This window comes from Chiloscyllium plagiosum, chromosome 1 (assembly GCF_004010195.1).
Source record: "Chiloscyllium plagiosum isolate BGI_BamShark_2017 chromosome 1, ASM401019v2, whole genome shotgun sequence".
Taxonomy (NCBI): domain Eukaryota; kingdom Metazoa; phylum Chordata; class Chondrichthyes; order Orectolobiformes; family Hemiscylliidae; genus Chiloscyllium; species Chiloscyllium plagiosum.
Window position 1 is genome coordinate 123,841,731 of NC_057710.1, and position 23,607 is coordinate 123,865,337.

General features: G+C 38.3%; 1 protein-coding gene across 1 annotated transcript in view; it reads right to left on the reverse strand.

The window, feature by feature from the left end:
• Positions 1 to 8,936: 8,936 nt before the first annotated feature.
• Positions 8,937 to 23,607, reverse strand: part of tmem175 (transmembrane protein 175) — a 43,337-nt gene continuing 28,666 nt past the window's right edge. The window contains exons 7-10 of the mRNA XM_043696141.1: positions 22,167 to 22,331; positions 16,146 to 16,224; positions 15,629 to 15,758; positions 8,937 to 10,580 (exon numbers count right to left, since the gene is read on the reverse strand). Of these exons, the coding sequence (XP_043552076.1) occupies positions 9,917 to 10,580; positions 15,629 to 15,758; positions 16,146 to 16,224; positions 22,167 to 22,331 (1,038 nt within the window). The 3' untranslated portion in view covers positions 8,937 to 9,916. The remainder of the gene's footprint in view (positions 10,581 to 15,628; positions 15,759 to 16,145; positions 16,225 to 22,166; positions 22,332 to 23,607) is intronic.

The following is a 23,607-nucleotide window of genomic DNA, read 5'->3' on the forward strand; positions in this document are numbered from 1 at the left end:
AGTTCCAAGTCGTTGCTACCTTGGAGGCCCACACTGCCAGCAAGAAAATTAGAGGGCACACTATACTTGATTTGTGTCATGTTGACAGTGGACAAACTTTGCCAAGTCAGGAGGTGTGTTATTTGTGGAGGATTCGTATCACTTGCTGCTCCTGCTGTTCGGCACACAAGTATCCCTGTTCTGTAGCTTCACCAGGTTGACATTCTGTTCAAAATCTATTCCATTACTACAGTGGTACAGCCAGACAACAGAATGGAGGGTATACTCCATGTAAAAATGGGACTGTGCCCCTACCATGACTACCTAGCAGTCACTACTATTAATGCTGCTATGGACTAATATGTTGCAGCATACAGAATGAGGTAAAGCATATTTTTCCTCATTTGTTAGTTCCCTCTCACCTGCAGCAGACCAGTCTAACAGTCATGTCCTTTTGGACTGGACCATCAATCAAAAGTGGTACTATGAGTTACTCTAGTGCTTGAGAATTGAATTCCTAGAGTACATTCTACACTTTTGCTACTTTCAGTGCTTCATTAGAGTTTTGTTCAATATGTAGGAGTACTAATTCATCATATGGAGGTGGGGAGAGTATATGTGGTAATCAGATTTCCTTGACTATGTTGACTTTATGCCATGAGACTTCATGGGGTTAGGAGTCAATAATGAGGATTCCTAGGGCAACTCACTCCCAACTGTACAACCACTGTGCCACCACCTTTGCAATGTCTGCTTTGTTGCCTGGGACATTGCATGCAAGGTATGATTCCATGAGTGTGAATATCTTAAGCCATTGCTTGATTAGCCTGGTGAGACACATTTCCTCAAATAATGTGACCAATACTGTATACAATACCCCCAGTTTGGACTCACCAGTGTCCCATATAATTGTATTGCAGTCCTACTTTGACCCCACCCACATTTTGTTCACACATCAACGATGTCATCAATGCTTGCTCTTGTCCAGAATTGGATTTAAGCAGTTAAGGAAGGAGAGTTATATCAAATCTGAAAGATTAACCCTGAGTGTTAAGGGTTTAGATGGAGAGGAATTTGTTAAGTGTGCATAAGTAAATTTTCTGATTCAGTATGTGGATATGCCTACCAGAGAAGGTGCAAAACTTGACCTAATCTTGGGAAATAAGGCAGGGCAGGTGACTGTCATGTCAGTGGGGGAGCACTTTAGGGCCAGAGACCATAATTCTATTAGTTTTAAAATAGTGATGGAAAGGATAGACCAGATCTAAAAGTTGAAGTTCTTAATTGGGGAAAGGCTAAATTTGACAGTATTAGGCAAGAACTTTCAAAAGCTAATTGGGGGCAGATGTTCATAGGTAAAGGTATGACTGGAAAATGGGAATCCTTCAGAAATGAGATAATGAGAGTCCAGAGACAGTATATTGCTGTTAGGGTAAAAGGAAAGGCTGGTAGGTGTAGGGAATACTGGATGACTAAAGAAATTGAGGGTTTGGTTAAGAAAAAGAAGGAAGCATATGTCAGGTATAGACAGGATAGAACGAGTTAATCCTTAGAAGAGTATAAAGGCAGTAGAGTATACTTAAGAGGGAAATCAGGAGGTCAAAAAGGGGACATGAGATAACTTTGGCAAATAGAGTTAAGGAGAATCCAAAGGATTTTTACAAATACATTAGACAAAAGGGCCCCTCAAAGATCAGGAAGGCTGCCTTTGTGTGGAGTCACAGGAGATGGAGGAGATACTCAACAAATATTTTGCATCAGTGTTTACTGTGGTAAAGGACATAGAAGACATAGAATATAGGGAAATAGATGGAGATATCTTGAAAAATGTCCATATTACAGAGGAGGAAGTGCTAGATGTCTTTAAATGCATAAAAGTGGATAAATCCACAGGACCTGATTAGGTGTACCCTAGAACTCTGTGGGAAGCTAAAGGAGTGATTGCTGGGCCCCTTGCTGAGATATTTGTATCATGGTAGTCACAGATGAGGTGCCGGAAGACTGGAGGTTGGCTAATGTGGTGCCACTATTTAAGAAAGGTGGTAAGGATAAGTAACAAGTAGCAAACTTGAACAAGTAATAAACAGGATTGATGAGGACAGGGTTGTAGGTGTAATCTTATATGGACTTCAGTAAGGTGTTCGACAAGGTTCTCCATGGCAGACTGGTTAGCAAGGTTAGATCTCATAGAATACAGGGAGAACTAGCCATTTGGATACAGAACTGGCTCAAAGGTAGAAGACAAGGGTGGTGGTGGAGGGTTGTTTTTCAGACTGTGACCAGTGTAGTGCCAGAAGGATTGGGTCCTCTACTTTTTGTCATTTACATAAATGATTTGGATGTGAGTGCATGAGATATAATTAGTATGTTTGCAGATGACACCAAAATTGGAGGTGTACTGGACAGTGATGAAGGTTCCTCAGGTTACAATGGGATCTTGACAGATGGGCCAATGGGCTGAGGAGTGACAGATGGAGTTTAATTCAGATAAATGCGAGGTGCTGCATTTTGGGAAAACAAATCTTAGCAGGACTTATACACTTATTGGTAAGGTCCTAGGGAGTGTTGCTGAATAAAGAGACCTTAGAGTGCAGGTCCATAGCTCCTTGAAAGTGGAGTCGCAGGTAGATAAGATAGTGAAGAAGGCGTTTGGTATACTTTCCTTTATTGGTCAGAGTATTGAGTGCAGGAGTTGGGAAGTCATGTTCAGGCTGTACAGGACATTGGTTAGGCCACTTTTAGAATATTGCATGCAATTCTGGTCTCCTTCCTATTGGAAGATGTTGTGAAACTTGAAAGGGTTCAGAAAAGATTTACAAGGATATTGCCAGGTTGGGAGGATTTGAGCTCTGTGGAGAGGTTGAATAGGGGCTATTTTCCCGGAGTGTCGGAAGCTGACAGGTGACCTTATAGAGGTTCATAAAATCATGAGTGGCATGGATAGGATAAATAGTCAAAGTCATTTCTTTGAGGTGGGAGAGTCCAGAACTAGAGGGCATAGGTTTAGGGTGCGAGGGAAAGATATGAAAGAGACCCAAGGGGCAACTTTTTCACGCAGAGGGTGGTACGTGTATGGAATGAGCTGCCAGGGGAAGTGGTTGAGGTTGGTACAATTGCAACATTTAAAAGGCATCTGGATGGCTATATGAATATGAAGGGTATGGAGGGATATGGGCCAGGTGCTGGCAGGTGGAAATAGATTTGGTTGGGATATCTGGTCGGACTGGACGAGTTGGACCAAAGGTTCTGTTTCCGTGCTGTACATCTTTATGACTCTATGACAAGAGATAGTGCCAAACCTGTTGAGCTTCTCCAACATTTTGTGTTTGTGTTTTGGGTTTCTAGCATCTGCAATATTTTGCTTTTATCAAAGTATTCCAGATATAGTGTCACCCATGTCCTGTCCAACTAAGCATAATGTCCATATTTTTGCATTCAATTTGACTCATTGTAAAAGCTAGCATCCCATTAGCCTCTTGACTTTGTGTGGTAACTGCATTAACTTTTTATGACTCATGCACCAGAACATCTAAACTCCTTTGCCTCTCAGAATTCTTGCACTCTTTAAATAATAATTTTGTCAAAGCAAACATCATATTGTCCCACATAATACTTTAAATGCCAGATTTTTGCTCACTCACTTAACCTATCTATATTTGTTGCAACTTTATTATGTCTTCTTCACAACATACTTTTCTACCTATCCTGGTGTCATTTGTGAATTAACTGCCATATGTTTACTCCCCTCACCTCAGTCATTGATGCAAACTGTAAAGTTTTGAGGTCCCAGCACAGACACCTGTTGGACTTCACTCATCGCAATCTGCCAATCAGGCAAAGACCCATTTATACATATTCTGATCTTTACAGGGTCCCGTTTATCCACAGCCCTCATTAATCAGACAGCTATCCAATTCCATCTCATTATCAATTTTAAATCCTCCATGTGGCTGAATTCCCTCTTCATTTACCGGAGGGGGATAGGGGAAGGTGATGAGAGAAGATGTTTGTACACTTCCCAGCAACAGTGTGTGTGTCTGTTTGTGCAATTTGGCCAACAACTGGTAGCTGATTAGTTTGTGCAATTGTGACAAGTTATTGATGCTGAAAATCATCAGCTTGCTCATAACTCTGATTAGTTCCTGGCTAGTTGCACAGTTTGTAGATGTGAATAATACAGTGAGAAGCCTTCAGATTACTGGAAGGACATTTTTGTATGTGTGTGTGTCTTGCTCTCCAGTAAAAAATACCTGAAGCTTGAAGAAAGTCAGTTATTTTCTCCCACTAGTTATTGTATGCTGGTATTGTTTAGTGTTCCAATCACCTCGTTTCTTCTGTGAAGTGAAATAACCTGAGGAAAGGAGATCGAAGAACTGAGTCCTGTCAAGTCAAAAGGAACATCTCAACATACATAAAACAAGAAAAGGCACCAGATTTGACATGTTAATTCTACTTTTTCCCCACTGATGTTGCCAAATTTGCTGAGACCTTCAGCAATTTCTATTTTTAGCTCAATAAACCTCGTGGACTAATGCTATTGAATTGTGTTTCCCAGTTTATTTTCTGTCCACGCATAAAACCAATGTATTTTTGTTTGATGATGTCAGTCGGTGTAAAAATATTTTCAGGGGTGGGGAGAGGGTCTTAAGAGGAGTTTTAACTAGTAGACCCATGTTGATACTTCATAGCTGTTTACTTATAATTTGAATTTACATAATTGTAATAAATAGTAGTTCTTGTTAAGTATAGGAACCTGGTCAGCATTTTATGACAGTACTTGATTCCAACAGAGGGGTAAATCAGGTACTTTGCATGCTTTGATTAAATTATTAACTTTCGTGGTGACTCCAGCAATAGGAAAGTTCACCGATTTTCAAGAACTGCTAAGGGGTTGTTACAATATAACAAACCAAATGGCATGACTTTTAACTGATATTGTCCATTTGGTGTTACAAAACCAAGATTCCCTTCTTTTCTCTGACAGAGGTACTTACCAAGAGCCTGTGAGCAAGTCAAACTTAGAAAGTTGCTTGTCCCACTTTTTCAACACAGTCCTCCAACCATGGAATTGGATATGCATCAGTCTTTATAACACCGTTGACTTTGCCATAGTTCACACATAACCATTGGGTACCATCTGGCTTTGGCATCATGACTATGGGTGAGCTCCAGTCACTGTAACTCACTTCTATTATGCCATCTTGGAGCATGGGCCCTATCTCCTTCTGAACCTGTGCCAACCTTAGAGGGTTATGCCTACATCATGCACAATTAGATTAGTACTTCCCAGTTTATTTATGCATATCTCCCCAGGTGACAGTAATAACTCTTTCAGGTCATTTCAATTTTGTTTGTGGAAGGTAACTCAATAATTTATCCCAATTTTTGGCAACTTTCCCATTGTCCAATTTGATTTGAGAAATGTCCAATTCAGAATCCTCTAAACTTGGTTCTTCCTTCTGTGCTGTAATCATTAACACCTTCTCCTCTTGCTTTCCTTCCCTATCAAGTTACCTTTTGAGCATATTCATATGGCACACCGATTTCTTCCTGTCTGGAGTCCTTATCAAGTAGCTCACCTCACTCAGTTTCCTCTCTATTTGATACAGTCCACTAAATCTTGCTTTTAAAGACTCACCTGGTCCTCTTATTTCATGCCACAAAATTAATTCAAATGGACTGAATTTGGTCAATTCATTCAGTGCATCTCTGATCGCAAAAAGCATAAACGGAACTCCCTTATCCCAATCATCTGGATAATCCTGACGATAAGCCCTCAACACAATCTTTAGTACTTGATGCCATCTCTCTAGCTCTTCTGAATGGCACACAGTACATTTGAATTGTTATATTACCAAGTTAACCATAACCTCCTTTAATAGTTTGAATGTGACACCTGATCCTTGATTTGACTGGATCTCCATTGGTAGTCTGCATCTAATAAAAAATTTAAGTAATTCTACAACCTTGTTAGCGATGATATTGCATAATACCATTGCCTCTGGAAATCTAGTTGGCACATCATTATTGTTAATGAATACTTATTCCCACTTTTTGTTTGAGGTAGTTTTCAATCAATCAAGAGTCTTGTGAAAGGTTCCTCAAATGCTGGAACAGGTGTTAAAGGTGCAGGTTTTATTATTGCCTGTGGTTTTCCGATTAGCTGATATATATGACACATCCGGCAACATTCAACTATATCCTTGTGTAGTCCAGGCCAGTAAATATATCTTTGTATTTTAGCCTGTGTTTTCCTCACTCCAAAATGACCTCCAACTGGTAGCTCATGCGCCACTTGCAGCACCTTCTTACTATACCCTACTGGCAAAAAAATTCAATGAATCTCTGCCCATTTCTCATCTGCTGAATGTATGATGGTCTCACTTCCTCATTAAGACATCATTTGTTAAGTAATAACATACATGGATGCATTCACTCTCCTCTTCTGTATATGTCTTTTGATATAACTGTTTTAAGTTCTCATCTCTCTGCTGAAAGTCAATAAGCGTAGCAGACATAAAGATACTTGCATGTTTACCTAATTGTTCCTGCTCTGTCCTACTTATCTGATCAAAAAAGTCTCAGATAAAGCTATGTCAGCTTCCTTTTATCTCTCCTAATTGAACTTGTGCCTTGGTGATCTTGTGATCACACAATCTGGAAAAATTCCTGGATAAGCATCCTTCATTTCTTCAGTTGCCTGAATCTCTACTGGCTTTTCAACTAGAGTACGCAGCACACCTACTGGTGAATCAGCTGTATCATTTGCAAGGAAAAATTGTATTCCTGGAGCTGAGAGTTTGTCCAGTACTCCTACCACAAATTCTCCACTCTTCTCTGGACTCTTTAACCTCACTTTACATAATTGAGTGCTTTTTGTCTCACTATAAATTCCTGTTGCCAGTATCTTTTCTGGCAATAGTCCCTCAGGAGTACATATCTCCTAATCCTTCAGCATTACAGACTGAGAGGATCTTTTTTCCCCTAATATTGCAACCTCTTTACTTGCTACTCCTGGCCTAAGTGAATAAAGCTTACTCTTGAATGTAAATGTTTTAAGCAGATCTGGCACTTCCTCTTTAACAAGCTCTGATCATCTTGTACGCTCTGATCATCTTGTACACTCTGAAGCAGTTGTCTAACTTCCCTTCTTTGTTTTTTGTTACTATCCCAGGCTCGTCCGGTTTTCCAACATCTAGCCTTCTTCTAGCACACCACCATGATTTTGTGTGGCCCACTTTATTACAATGAAAACACCGGAGCTTTTTAACTTCTTTGATCCCTCAAGGTTCTTTTTTATCCTGTGGCAAGTTATCCTTATGATTTTTACCGAGATCTACCTTTCCCTTTCCACGTGAGGATTTCCCTTTGCACCCATTTCTATCCCTCATGGACTGAAATTGATTCTGGAAGCCAAACTGTGTTTTATGGATCAACTCAATTATCAGCCACTTCAGCTAACCTTTCTGCTCTTCCACATGAGTTTGTACTACTTCCTCGCTAAGGTTACCTTCAGCCTTTTAAGCTGACTTACCTTTTTAAGTATCAGTTTCTGAAGTTCAAACGCTCTCTTTTTCCCTCTTTTCTGCTTTTTATCATAACTCAAACTGTTTCATTTCTACTGCCCGTTCCTTAGCTCTCGCCTCTAAATCACGCAACTTCCTTTGCAATTGAATTTTTGCCATGTCTACAGATTCGGATGGTTTCCCCAGTAAGTTTATATGCTAAGCTGCTGCTGTAATTATCTCTCCTTTCCTCAGAAGCAAGCAGTTCCAATTCCAGTTGGTCTGCTAATTCCTGCAGCTTGGTTTTATTCACCTTTTGCAAAACATCCAAAGTCACTGCATCCACTTCCAGAAAGTTTTTGGCATCTGAAAGAGCCATTACTATCCCAAACTTTGTCTATCTAACCAAACCAACACCAGAAATAAAGACACTAACACCTACCACTCGCTATTTAAAATCCCACAAAGAGCCTCCAATCTGTTATGGACTAGGCCAGATCACTCAAAACATTCTTGAGCAGGCAACCCAGACCATAACTTTGCAATTTGTTTTGGTAAGTGTACAGTAAGAATTATGTGGAGTAAGTTAGCTAGGTTGATTACTAGGTTTTAAAACAGACAAAGTTATGCACAAAATTTCACAAAGAACAGAATAAAGGACCCCTACAGACCTCAGTCTATCCAAAGTAGACTTAATTATGCTGTTCTGAACATACAGAATAGTCCTAATAAGCATACCCCCTTAAAAAAACAGGAACAGAAGTTGAGAGATTGAAGTTAAAAGGGCAGAAAGAAAAAGAGAGAGTGAGAGAAGGAGAGAGAAAGAAATACCAAAACAGTCTCATAGAAAAAAGGGACCAGCTTTGTGACAAAATTCTGGAACTCTGCTGAATCCCAATCTGGAAATAACTTCACTTCATAGACTACAGTACTTGAACAAAGATGCTCACACCACTTCTCAAATGTAATAAATGCTAGTCTTAGCATATCCTGATCCTATGATGTATAATTAAAATAATGATGTTCCTTTAAGTCTTTTTTCCTCATTTTGCCCATGCAATTCACACCATTTCTGTAGCCTGAGATTTGTTCGAAGCTGACAAAAAAGCTTTAAAGATAGAAGGGATTTGAACAATATTCAAATAATGAAATCAATCAATGAACATTCGCCCTTGATTGTGCAATCTCTACAGACATAACTTGTACAAAAAGAGAATAATAAGGAAATGGAAATAAATCATTCTATCAATTTTATAGCAGATAATTTTGTCTTACATTTTCAGATCATATAGTCTATTTGTCAATTACAGATATCGCTAGCTGCAAATCAATATTTAAAATGTTCCTTTACACCAATGACAATCTCAATAAGAAAAGCTTTTCATGGATGTTGTTTTGGAAGAAATGAAATACACCAGGAAGAATACAAGCAAATCAAATTTATTTAAATTGTCACAACTATATGTACAGTAATATATTGTAGATTTAACTTTTCATATCTTGCAGAATGGCCAACATTAGTAGACAAGTATTTTAAAAGTTTCACATATACAAATAATAATTTTACATTTTAACAATTGCTTTATTTCTATGTTTAATTTAAAGGTTAATGGCTGCTGTAGCATTTTACATTATTTCATTCTGTAGTGCAAGTTTTTTTGTTTATTCAAAGAAGATTTTATTCTGCATTAGTTTGCATACCTCTTCAGATTACTTAGCTTTACAGCTGCAACAACATCATTTAAGCAATAATGACCAAACACTTCAGTCATGACAGATATAATCAAGGCAGGCTTCCAGAAAGAAAGACTAATCTGTGCAATACAGATATATTATTTCAAATGATTAGTTTACTAAAGAATGATAATTCATTTCAAGGTCAACAGAATTTTCATTGTGAAAGTGCTTAGTACTTAAAGAAGTGTAACAAACAATCAACATGACAACTAAGCACCCTCAGTAACCGACTTTGATAACAACATTCTGGGCTGAGAGAGAATATTGCTTTTTCTGGAAAAGCACAAAAATGAAAAATACAACTAAGAATCAATTATTGCTTTCAGTAAAGCAAAGGGATAAAATTGAAACTTTACATAATGTAGAAAATACTTTTAAAATTCTGACAATAAAATTGAAATTATAGCAAGCTGCATATAATTCAACTTTTTCAAACACCAAACTGTAATTAAAGATCAAGAATAAAATATATAATATTATATTGAGAACCAATAAAACGTTCTTTCAACCTTTTCCAGGTATGAGATGGCACATTCTACAATAACATAATTTACTTCTATTCAGTAATTATTTTTGAAGAAAATTGATACGTGAAAGTGCAACATAAAAACTGTGGAAATGGGGCAAATGAATAAAAATAGACTGTATGCATATAAATGTTTTAAACCAGATACTCTGAATCAGTAATTGAATTGTTATGATGTATTCTCACTTACAAAGATAGAGTCATCTTCTTCTTTTAATATTGATGTCCTAGGTTTTAGTCGACTGAACAACCATGTGAGAATAGCCAGAACAATTTGGACAATGATTCGTAAAAGTACAAATGCAAAAGGAACAACAATTTGCATCATATGGAAAATTTCTGTACTAAGCTTACTTAAAATATATGTAAGACAGAATGTAACAAAGGCTACAGAAGGATAAAGTGAAAGTTTGGCGAACATAAATGCATGTTCTTTGCCCCCATACCAAACGTGGTGATGTAGGGTTTCTTTTTCATTGTAAAGTGCGACAGCCCATATTGAAAACTGAAAGAGACTTGCAAGAAAAATTATAACACAGCTGATTTGAATGGCCTCAAGTTCATTTCGGGAGTTGGAAGCAAATTCGTGGGTAAGCTGAAAAGCCAACGGAAGTCCACCAATGAAAGCCAGTGAGATAGTGTTCAGGAGCCCCATTAGTCTTGTTGACTTAGTGATGTACAGAAAGAGTGAATGATGAACAAACCAGAGAAGGCCAACAGTCACAAATGAACCAAAATAAGCCAGAAATTCTGGACCATACTCACTAAGTGCTTCAATAAGTTTGCCATTGAACTTTTCTACAACTTCTTTATGGTCAGGAACATTGTCCTCACTGCAACAAGAATATGCCAAATAATTATAAAAAATCCATAAAACCATTAATTCACTTCATGGTTAATGTTATACAAAATCAGTATTTACCACAGGAACATACCACATATTGAACAAATAAAAGTAACTCTGTTGAAATTTAAGTCAGTACAAGAGAGATTACTAAAGTTGTCTAAGCCTTGTGGAACAAAATAGGTTGTGATATGCTCTTCTTGACCCCAAATTTAAATAGGATGCATTACTAGATTGGACTAAAACATAGAACCTGAATTCAAATCTGACAATAACAGTTTGAGAATGTGAATTCAGTGAACAGAAGTGTGAAATAAAGAGAAGTTCTCAGCAAAGGTGACATTGAAGTTGTCATGAAAAGCCAACTCAGTGGTGGGAAGGAATGGGGTAATAAGTCCTAACCTTGCTGGTGATTCAGAAACATCAACAATGTAAAATATAAAGCAAATTGAGATTTTCAATCATTGAAGTTGTCATGAAAAGCCAACTCAATGGTGGGAAGGAATGGGGTAATAAGTCCTAACCTTGCTGGTGATTCAGATACATCATTGAATGGCGGAGTGGACTTGATGGGCCGAATGGCCTTACTTCCACTCCTATGTCTTATGGTCTTATCAACAATGTAAAATATAAAGCAAATTGAGATTTTCAATTTTAGCAACTTTTTTTTCAAATTACACACACCATTTCTTTAGCAGATTACTCACCACCACACATTCCTTGACCATTAATTGTAGTGGATAAAGAGACAGTAAAAACTCCACTACTTTCAAATGGGCTTCATTAGTACATATCGTCAGTGTTAAGTAGTACTAGCAATGTTTGTTCACACTATATCAGCACAGTTCTTTGTCATTATAGGCCCTGCTCGAGCAACTTCATGCAATTCTTTGGGAAACACAGGGTTCAAACCTAACTAGTGCAGTGCCATAGAGCCCTACCGATAATGTCTAGCAGGTTGTACCATAGGGCCACTGTCAACCCACAGACAGGATCTCTACAATACTAGTAATTTGTTGCAACACAGAATGCTAGACTACTGAGAGAGCCTGGAAAAACTGTGTGGTGAAATCCAAACTCACAATGGCAACAAGTTTACATTCCAGCAATTAGAGTTCATGACTTCCATTTCAGCTATCATAACAACAGTGAGGCCTGTTTATGGAGGCCAGCAGACATTCTTTCATGGTCAGTTTGGCATTGCTGCTATGGAATTGCCCACCATCTTCCATGGTGGAAAGAATGGGCTCCTACTGGCAAGTTGGAAATAAGCTCCTTCACACTCCTTGCCAGTGGCGGGGAAAGTCTGCCAATGATGGGAGCATTTGGATAAATAACAACAACATCCTCTTCCTCAATAAGGTCATCATTTAAGTGCTCCACAATAGATCTTGACTGTAATCTCTCTCACCAAAGAATTAGCACACAAGCTGTCCAAACATCATGGCCAAACTGTAGCTCATTTATGCCTGTACCTCATATGTTATCTCAAACTCTACACTAACATTTGCACTGTTGTGGCACTATCTAGAGTTTTCTAATCAACCTGCTCAGATATGTCATGAAACACACTCAAGCCTCCTGGCCCAGAAGTAGGGATCACTGCATCAGAGGAGCTCCTCAGTAACTCGATAAGGTAGTGGTTGCCACCATAAGGTCCTTTGGTTCTTCAGAGGTTGTACAATCATCAGGTTTTGACTACTTGGAAGTTTAAAAGCATACATGGAGAGTTGGGGTGAGGGAAGAAGCAATTTTCATGTCATGACACCAATCACAATGTGAAAGGGGACCGTGCAGATGGCAGCAATTTCACCTCACCCGCAATGCCCTTGTCAATGCAAGGTGCGATAGTCCCCATGACATCAGTCCCAAAGATTTGTTAGACTACCTCCTTGAAGACACTGCAAAGAGGTAATTGTTCTGGTCTTCCACCATCGCCTATTGTTGTCTGACACCTCCTTCTGCCAGAATGTCAGTAACAGTGTGACAGCACTTGGATAATATATGCCTGTTATAACTGAATGGCTGTAGTTTTCAGGAATTGTGGAGGTGTGCATAGGAGCTGGCACAACTGGAAGGTGCATGTGGATTAAGTACAGTGCAAGGACTTTACAGGTGGGTGCAAATTGTTAGGAAACGCTCTAGGATGATGATGGAAATATAATGCATTAAGCAGTGTCAGAAATGGCTGGTGGGATGTATGCAAGATATGGTAAGTGAGTGCATTTACTTACTCTGATCACCCAGATTAGGCCATTAAACATCGTTCTGCATTGTGTTCAAGACCTTGGGACTGCACTTGTGACATTAACCACCCATGCCATCTCATTACCATTTTTGTCTGAGGCTCCACTTTGAAGGTTTCCTTTTCCCCCTGCTTTTCACACTGAGGAGAAATTTTGTCTCTCCCGGTCTCAGAGTCTCACAAGTATCTTTGATGCAGCACTGAGGCAGGCATCCAGTTTTCTGCATGGTGTCATAACTCTCTTGGTTCGGAGTTTTCCAAAATGGTTATCCAGCAACCTTCAGTCCTTTACTGCAGTTATCCCTTTATATGAGATTTTACTTTGATAACGGCCATGTGGTTTGCTCACGCTACTTAACTCCTTGTGGTATGCAGGGACTGCAAGCAGCACTACAGCGATTATTGTAGTAGAGGATATGCTTGCAACAACACTGTATGCATGGAAATGAGGAGGATGCTCAAATGCTACTGGCTGCTTGTATCCATTGGAATCAATAGTGAACAGGTGTAAATCAGCCAAAACTCCAGGCACACCAATTTCGAGTCCATAAGTCCACTGCAGCTTTTTCAATTTTGCTTTTACTCAGTACTATAGCTATTTTCTGAGGTGTGGGATTGCTTAGAGCCCTTTTGCTAGTATTTGGTCAGGCAACTATTCTCGAAATACCTCATGATTATGAACCAGCTCAAGCATGTGGTTCACTGCCTTCTTGTTTAGCAGTCTGCAACTTCTTCTCTCTGCCTGTTTCCAAGCTATTCTGGCTTCAACTTTGAAAAAAAAACAGAAATAATCCCAAATCAAAAGGGCAATCTAATGCTGGAACTCCAGGCTACTCAACAGTGATCTAAACCAATTATCTATAATTTCCAAATCTGTCGTAAGTTTGCAGATGACACCAAAATTTGAGGTGTTGTGGACAGCAAAGAAGATTATCTCAGATTACAACAGGATCTTGATCAAATGGGCCAATGGGCTGAGAAGGGGCAGATGGAGTTTAATTTAGATAAATGCGAGGTGCTACATTTTGGAAAAGCAAATCTTAGCAGGACTTATACACTTGATGGTAAGGTCCTAGGGAGTGTTGCTGAACAAACAGACCTTGGAGTGCAGGTTCATAGCTCCTTGAAAGTGGAGTCGCAGGTAGATAGGATAGTGAAGAAGGCGTTTGGTATGCTTTCCTTTATTGGTCAGAGTATTGAGTGCGGAGTCTTTTCCCTGAATTGGGGGAGTCCAGAACTAGAGGGCATAGGTTTAGGGTGAGTGGGGAAAGATATAAAAGAGACCTAAGGGGCAACATTTTCATGCAGAGGGTGGTATGCGTATGGAATGAGCTGCCAGAGGAAGTGGTAGAGGCCAGTACAATTACAACATTTAAAAGGCATTTCTATGAGTATATGAATAGGAAGGGTTTGGAGGAATATGGGCCAGGTGCTGGCAGGTGGGACTAGATTGGGTTGGAATATCTGGTCGGCATGGATGGGTTGGACCGAAAGATCTATTTCCGTGCTGAACACCTCTATGACTCTACATGATATGAAAACCACATTGATAATTTAATAACTTTATTTGTTTACCTGTTGCTTCCAATTTCTTTTGATCTCGGTCTCATGAATAATTTAAAACTCTTATCAAGCCAAGTATAGACTTCAGTCTTCACCAAGACTCAAAAAGAAGTCACCTATTGTTTAAATAAGATGTTTGATTCTTAACTGCCTCTGGGTAATTGGGGATGGGCAATAAATGCTAGCCAGTGACACACTTGTGAATTGATCATAAAAAAAACAAAAGAACTCTGGATTCCTGAAATCTGAAACTAGAATTGAAATTGCTGGGGAACTCAGCAGGTCAAGAAACATTAATCCTGATTTCTGAGGAAGGGTCACCAGAATTGAAATTAATTCTGCTTTCTCTCCATAGATGCTGCCAGACCTGCTAAGTTTCTCAAGCAATTTCTGATTTAATGTCACCTATTGTGTATTGTTTTCACAGCTCTAAAACTTTCCCCTTTAAATAAATATAAACCATTCTTTAAAAGGTAATTTAGGAGCTTACCTGTTCCTCAAAAACAGATTTTTTCCATCCATCTTACATTAAAAATTCAGTTTTCCCAAAACTAAAAGTTATATTCTTTTAATATATGAATCATGAAATTTGAAATTTTCACAACACATATGAATGTATAAACAGCACCACAAATATCTTAGGAATGAATTCAGCAAAACATCTCTGTTCTGATGAAGAATTGGACTCAAACGTTATAGCTGTTTTTTTTCCCCACAGATGCTTCCAAATCTGCTGAGCTTCACCAACAATTTCTGTTTTAGTTTCAGACTTCTGGAATCCAGATTTCTTTGGTATTTTTATGATTCACTCACAAGAATGTCACTGGCTAGCATTTATCGCCCATCCCATTTTAGATCTCCAGCACCTGCAGCTTCTTATTCATTATTTATTTGAAGATAATAAATGTTCAGATTTTAAACTTAAGTTAAGCTAACTCCAGGTCTCAAAATCAGTAAAATATTGACTTTCCAAATTTAACTGAAGAGTTTAGAATGTTTCATGAGTAAACCATTAAAGATGCTGATAAACAAAAAGAAAACTGTTCTCTTTATCAGTTCTAATTAAATTAATTAGATGTGATTAGGAATCTACAGTTGAGAGCCAACTACAGGTGAACAGCCCATGAGTCACTTCTACTAATACACCTCACACTACTTCTATTTTTTTAAAAAACATCTAACAGATGAAAAGCTTAATAACACAACTGATGTTGATAAAGGAAACTTACCAAATGTCTAAAATAAGAAGTGTTGCTACAATTGCAAATACTCCATCACTGAAAGCTTCTACACGCTCTTTGCTCAGTGGTTCATTTGGGTGAAATGTGTAAAATGGTACTCTCCGAAGTTCTTTGGGACCTTGTATGAAACACAAAATATGCAAATAAAGTTATTTTTCTCTCTCCCACTTGCGTCATGCATATTTCTAATGATTGTAGAAAAATCACAAAGCTTTCATTAAAGATGTTGCGGAATTTATACTTGTTTAGTATTTGTTTTATTAATAAATTATCGCAGGTGTCACTTCCCACCATCGTTCCTCTTGCTTCCATGGAAAGATGGGAGTTTATATGCAAACTTTTCCATAAACACATGTCACTTCACTGTTCATGGTTGGAAGTGGGAATGATAGCTTGCTGAAATAGCAAATGCCCTTTCAAAGAAATGAAATTTCTAAGTGTGACAATATTACTATAAACATGAAGAATGTGGCTCTGCACAGTGGCTACCATCTCATGTACTCACCCTTTATTTTGTTCCTACACCACTGTGCACACTGAGAAATGTATGAAAGAAAGATGACAAGTGCAAGCACTGCATATGCCTGTGAAAAAGAAAAAGTTGTTAAATAATGAAAAGTAATTTGAGATGATACTTTAATACAGCACAAAGTATGTTGTTAAACCCCTCCATTTATAAAAACGCACAAAATAGCTAGCATGAAAGAAGACCATTCAGTCCATTGAGCCTATACAACACTACCTTTAAATTATATACTATGTAATACAGGTATTATTATAACTATTATTACATATAGAAATGAGAGAAAATATATTAGGGTACCCCTGCAGTTTGAACTGAATTTATATGGTCATATTAGCACCAATTCTGAACTTTTAGCAGAGAGCACAGGGATAGGAAATCATAACAGCACCTCTGACAATAAGGAACAAAATTCGTACACCAGGAATTTTCTGTCATGCACTCAATCCACGTGAATACTGCATTTATTGGAATATCATCAGTTCCATTAACTAAGTTGCTGTATCAGTTCAACAGAGTAAAATTTAAAGGCAATTTCAGGCCATTATAGCAAGCTACCATCAGACAAGACAGATTTTTCACAGCATGATGTAGATTTTAGTCATGTAGTTTGTCATGCTGCTGCTCCTTTAGGTTGCCCTTGGTTTTTTTTTGGAGGTCGTAAAGACATAGGCTCTAAAATGTCTGGGTTGATTTACTTGGAGAAGCTTTCAAATTAAAAAAAACACTTTGTACAATGAAAGGGGTGTGGCTAGTTCTCCCAGCTCAGCATTTCTCTGGTTTGGTTTGGATTTTAGCAGTCTGGCTGTTCAGAGCAAGCAGTCAGTTTTGAGGCTGCTGGTCAAAGAAACAGCTATATGGAAGATGTTCCTTGCTGAATCTTTCTGCCATCCCTCTCTCTCTCTCGTGTAAGACTGTGTTTGATTTAACTTTTATTTGCCGAGGGGTGTTTGTGGGGATTGTTGCAAGTAGTTGGAACAGCATCATTAAGTTATGATAATCTGTTGGGTTTTCAGATAGGTCAGGTTTTTCTATATTCTGTTCCCTTTTGTGTTTCCTTTGGTAATCTTGCAAATAAATTCAGTTTTGTTTAAAACTGAGCATTTGGGCCAGCTGTATCACTCATCGAATATCCACATTACACCTGCTTAAAACAGCTAGCAAAAATAGGGTTCAGGTTACTTTCTTGAAATATTTTGAGGGGGTCTGACCTGGTCCATAACAAGTTCTGACAATGGTTAACAATCTGGTGAATTTTTATTTGGCTGTTAATCATGCTGTCAGAGAACTACCTTTGAAAGATAAGTTGTAAACAAAGATAAGAAACAGTTCCAGGGCATTTGGATCAGTAATCATAATTCAAAAACTATTCACCATGAAATACCATTATAATCATCTGTGGATGGTACACATTTCATTCAGTAAATCACAGAAATACTCACAAGGCAGATATTATACAGATACATTTTCTCAAAACTGGTAGCCTTTACAAGACGCTGTGCAAAGTTTCAGGTTTTGCTGAATTTCAGGTTGGGCACTTTAGACCAATTGGAGAAGGTGTGGGGAAAGGGTTCCTTGAAGTTCAGGAATAGATTGGTCCTGGTCCTGGCACCATGCAACACTTAGCTGAATTGTTCAGCTAAGTTCATTTTCATTGAGTACGATAAGGAAAAAGATGTCTGACTTTCAGACAACTCCAGTTTTAAAGATGCAGATTGTTTTGAAAGTGAACCTGGACTCTGATGAAGGATCTTGAAATTTTGAAGGCTGATGATCCAAACCAAGCCAAAATTATTCAGTTTACACAGAGTCCTCAGAGCAGAAGTAGGCCATTCAGCCTATCGAGTCCGTTCTGCCAATTCATCGAGACCATGGCTGACCTGATAATTCTCAACTCCATTTTTTTGTCTTTTCCCCCCAAACTCTCTATTCCTTTACTGATTAAAAATCTAATTCAGTGTTGAATATACTTAACAATCCAGCCTCTACAGCCACAGTTTCACTTCTGAGAGTCACCAGACTTAAAACATTAGCTCTGCTTTCTCCCCATAGATGCAACCAGACCAGAGTTTCTCCAGCAACTTCTGTTTTTGTTTCAATTCCTCATCTATCTTAAATGGACAATCTCTTATTCTGAGATGATCACATCTAGTAATAATCATCCCATAAGGAGAAAACAACCTTTCCACATCTACCCTGTCAAGTTCCCCAAGAATCTTGAATGTTTCAAACAGGTCATCTCTCATTCTTCTAAACTTAAACTTCTAAACTCATTCTATTCTGCCTTCCCTCATAAGACAATCCCTCAATACCTGCCTCATCGAGTCCACCTCTAATGCCAGTATATCTTTCTTCAGCTGTGGTCTGACTAGTGCCTTGCATAGTTCTGGCAAGAGTTCCTTATTCCCTTCATTCCCTTTGAAATAAAGGCCAATATTCCATTTGTCTTCCCTATTATGAGTCCACCTCTAATGCCAGTATATCTTTCTTCAGCTGTGGTCTGACTAGTGCCTTGCATAGTTCTGGCAAGAGTTCCTTATTTTTACACTTTATTCCCTTTGAAATAAAGGCCAATATTCCATTTGTCTTCCCTATTATCTATTGAACTTGAATGCTAGCTTTTTTGTGATTTATACACAAGGACTTTCAAATCCTTTTGAACTGTAGCTTCTTTGTATCTCTATCCATTTAATTAATACGCAGCTCCGCTATTCTTCCTGACAAAGAGCATATTCGCATATTATATTCCATCTGTCAAATTTTCCCCACACACTTAATCAGTCCATATTCTTTTGCAGGTTCAAGAGACATCCTCACCTGTTGCTTTCCTACTCATTTTAGTTATCTCCAAACTTGGCTATAGTACATTCATTTTCATTAACTAGGGCATTAACATATTGTGAATCTGTGTGTTCCCAGCATTGATCCCTCTGGCAGTACACCAGTTTCAGATTGACATCCTGAAAATGTTCCCCAATCCCAATTCTCCATCTTCTTTTAGTCAATCCTCTACCCAAGTTACCTTGCTATAATGGTCGACAATATAGTAACATTTTGATACAAGCAGTTTGTCAGGTGATCATGCTCTCAGAGAGCTCGTGGGCTCTTATCATATTAAGCAGCCTAACATGTGGTAACTTACCAAGTGCCTTCTGAAAATCCAATTATATTACACCTACTGCTTCCCCTTTATCTATGCTGCTTATTGCCTCCTTAAAGAATTCTAATAAATTTGTCAGAAGCTGGGATCTCCTTGATCATATTTCTAAATGTTCTGCGATAAACATAGTTTAAAATAGATTGTAGCATTTACCCAATAAATTAAACCATCTAGCCTATGGTTACCTGTTTTTGTCTGCTTCCCTTTTAAAGTTGAGGTGTTACATTGACAGTTTTCCAAAATCCAAAGATACTTGAAAGATTACTACCAATGCATCCATTATCTCTGTAGATACGTCTTATAATAACTTAGGATGAACCCCAGGAGGTCCAGGGGATATACCCGTTTTTAGCCTTATTTGCATGTTTTCTCTAGTGACAGCTGTTACAATTATTTCCTCTCCCTTATTAGCTCTTGATGTTTTAGTAAGTTTTGAAAGCCGTTAATATTGCCTATTGTGAAGACTAAAGCAAAATATTTATTCAAATTTCTCTGCAGCAAGTGGTAAACAGAGCAAAGCCATCCCACAACCAACGGATCAGATCTAAGCTCTGCAGTCTTGCCACATCCAGTCATGAATGATGGTAGATGATGAATCACAGAAACCTAGCATGCAGGCACAGCGGATAATAAAGAAAATGAATGGAATTTTGGCTTTTATAGCTAAAGGAATAGAATATAAAGGTAAGTATTGTTGCAACTAAACAAGTTATTGGTAAGACTGCATCTCAGCATTGTGCACAGTTTTGGTCCCCTTAATTGAGGAAAGATGTAGCGGCATTGGAGGTAGTTCAGAGGAAGTTCACGAGATTGATCCAAGAGATGAGGAGTTTGTCATATGAAAAGAGATTAACAGTTTAGGCTTATACCCTCTGGAATTTAGAAGAACAAGGGTACATCAAACTGAAATATTCAAGACGATAAAAAGTGTGGATAAAATAGACGTGCAGTGGATGCTTCCTCTTGAGGGGCATTCGAGGATAAGAGGATAAGGGGAAGCAAATTTAAAACAGAGTTGAGGAAAAACCACTTCTCCTAAAGAGTTGTGATTCTGTGGAATTTGTTACCCCAAAGTGTGATCAGTGAGTAAATTTAAGGAGGAGTCAGACAGATTTTCAACGGGTAATGGGTTGAAGGGATATGGAGAGAAGGCAGGAAAATGGGGGTGAGGAGGATATCAGCAATGTTTGAATGGTAGAGCAAACTTGATTGCTCGAATGGCCTAATTCTGTTCCTATATCTTATGAACTTAAGAAGAAGTTTGACAGAATTCAAGACAAAGCAGCCCGGATGATTGACAGCGCATTCACAATCATCTACTCCCACTACCAGCAACACGCAGTAGCAGCAGTGTGCACTACCTGCAAGATGCCCTGCAGAAATTCACCAAAGATCCTCAGACAGCACCTTCCAAATCCATGACCACTTCCATCTAGAAGGACAAGGGCAGCAGATACATGGGAACAACCACCACCTTCAAGGTCCCCTCCAAGTCACTCACCGTCCTGACTTGGAAACATATCGGCATCCCTTCAGTGTTGCTGGGTCAAAATCATGGAATTCCCTCTCTAATCGCATTCGGAGTCAACCCATAGCAGTTGGACTGCAGAGGTTCAAGAAGGCAACTCATCACCACCTTCTCAAGGGCAACAAGGGACGGGCAAAAAATGAAGGGCAGACAGCGATTCCCACATCCCACAAAATGAATTTATTAAAAAAAATTGGTGGTTTTGCATTACCTCGGAACTCTCGTTCTCTCAGGGATCCACGTTTGCTTTGGCCTCTCTCTTCCTTTTTATATAATTAAAGAAGCTCTTCCCATCTGTCTTAATATTATTTGAAAGTTTACCTTCTCCCTATTTTTTATGCTTGACTTTTGTTGATTTTTAAAAACTTTGCCAATCCTCTGGCTTACCACTAATCTCTACCACATAGTATCAAATTAGAAAAAAACAGTACAATCTTAACTTCCCTTGTTAAATATAACTGGCTTAGACCCTTCCTAGAATCCTTCTTCCTCACTGGAATATACCTTTACTGTAAGCCATGAATTATTCTCTTAAAGGTCTACCATTTTTCCCCAACTGTCTTTGCTACTCAATTGCTTTCCCAGTTCACTCTAGCTAGCTCTGCCTTCATTTGTTTATAAGTGCCCTTACTTATGCTTAACAAAAGTTGCTTCCAATCAAAATTCCTCCCTCTCAAACGAAATGCTAAATTCTGCTATATTATGGTCACTGCTTCCCAGGGGTCTTTTACTTAATTTCTAGACATCAAGACAGATGCAACCCTATCTTAACTTCTGTTTAATTCACTCACAGGACTTGGCATTACTGGCTGGGCCTACATTTATTACCCATCCCTTGTTGTCAGTTTTCTTTCAAATCATAATAGTGACAACAGTGTGCTACCTCTTAGAAACCTACATAGAAGAAGTGTTTTGCTCGCGTCCTTTGTTGTTTTGCCATGATTCACAGTACAGAACTACTGTATATGAATCAGATTCAAATTTGATTATTTCCTCACGACCTAGTATAGTTAGTACAGATTACTAGTCATATGAGACAAAATCAACTGAGAGTCACAATTAAAATCCATGAAGCAGCTAGACAGTTCAATCGGTGCATCCACATAATCAGAACTAGCAGATTTTTATCAGGTTGTGCTTCCAGAAGATTGATCTTAATTTAACTAATTTAATTATTACATATTGCTGAGCCTTTCAGTTGCAAAGCTTTGCTTTCAGATAACATTTTGCAAGCATGGTTCTTGAACATGCCAGATTTATACAACAAAAGTTTACTGAACACTTCGAGGCTGAGCAGAGGAAAATAAAAACTTACCATTGGGCAATAGATGAAAGACAAAATCCCTGCTAAAAGGAATAGAGCTGGAGCTTGTAAAATCATCTTTAAAATTTGGTACTTATACGAAGCTTGTTCTTCGGATGCACAAATATGGGCATTCAATAAGTAAGGTCTGTGGAATCCATAAATCACAATTACAGCCTGTTGTGAAATTAGAAGGAGAAGTAGTTAGCTCTATTAAGTTCCTTCTTTAACAACTACAGAGCACATTATCATCATGGGGTGTACTAGTTATATAACATACGATAGTATACATCCAATAACATATACTTTTCCTCCTTTCTCAATGTTATGCATAGATTTCAATGGATTGTAGTGGCACTAGTTAATAAGTATTATCATCTGGATAAAGCAGGCTTCTTACCTCTAGTTGAAACAGTGGAAATTGACCTATCTATACCCAGCATCTTTATAAAAACATACATTACAGTGGTGGTCAATGAAGAGAGATAAGGAACAGGCTTGCTGTTTTGTTTATTTTTCCTTACCTCATCCAGGATCACTGATGGGGGTCATTGATCCATTGGCGCTGCAGTTAAAAATCAAGCAGTGCAGCACAAGTTCTGGATCAAAACTCAGAATATTTTACTCAGTAAGGCTCAGTACAGTACTTGGTGCATTTACCTTCCAACCAAAGAAGCCAAAACTCTGAAGATATATGTACAATAACCTCTTGAACAAGGCCAAGTTTTGTAGCTTTGAAATCAATAATATGATTTTTGTCATGAAATATCATTTAATAAAAAGACTGCAGGCAATAAAACACAGCAAATTACAAATTACAAAATCAGCACGCAAGTTTCACCAGGCCCACTCAGCTGCAGACCTCATTACAACCTTGATTTGTTTGTCCAATTACTGTTTTATACATTTCTTGCAAGATATTTTGTAATTGACATTAGTTTTGCTTGTAGTCTGTATGGGGTCTTTCAAGTTCATTAGCTGCTGTTATAGTGTACTGGTGGGTTTGTAAGCTACCAAGATGCCAAGTGGTTTGAGGAGTGTGGCAGTCATTTCCAAGATGGCTTTTATATCTAGATCCTTTCTATATCTAACTATCACAATCACTCAGGATCTTACACTTTCAATCAAGTTGTCTCTTAATCTTCTAAACTCCAGTGGACACAAGTCAAGCCACCGTTCCTCATAACAGAACATGCCCATTCTAGCAAATCTTCCCGGAGTTACCTTCAATGTAGGAGGTCAAGACTGTGCACAGCATTCCAGATTAGGTTTCATTAATATAGTGTATAACTGAAGCATAACCTCCCTACTTTTGCATTCAATTTCGAGGTCTGCAAATTCTCATCATTCAGATATGTTCCTTTTTTATTCTTTTGGCCAAAATGGACAATATCACATCTGATCACACTATACTTAGTCAGAAACTTGCCCACTCATTTAACCTTCTTATACC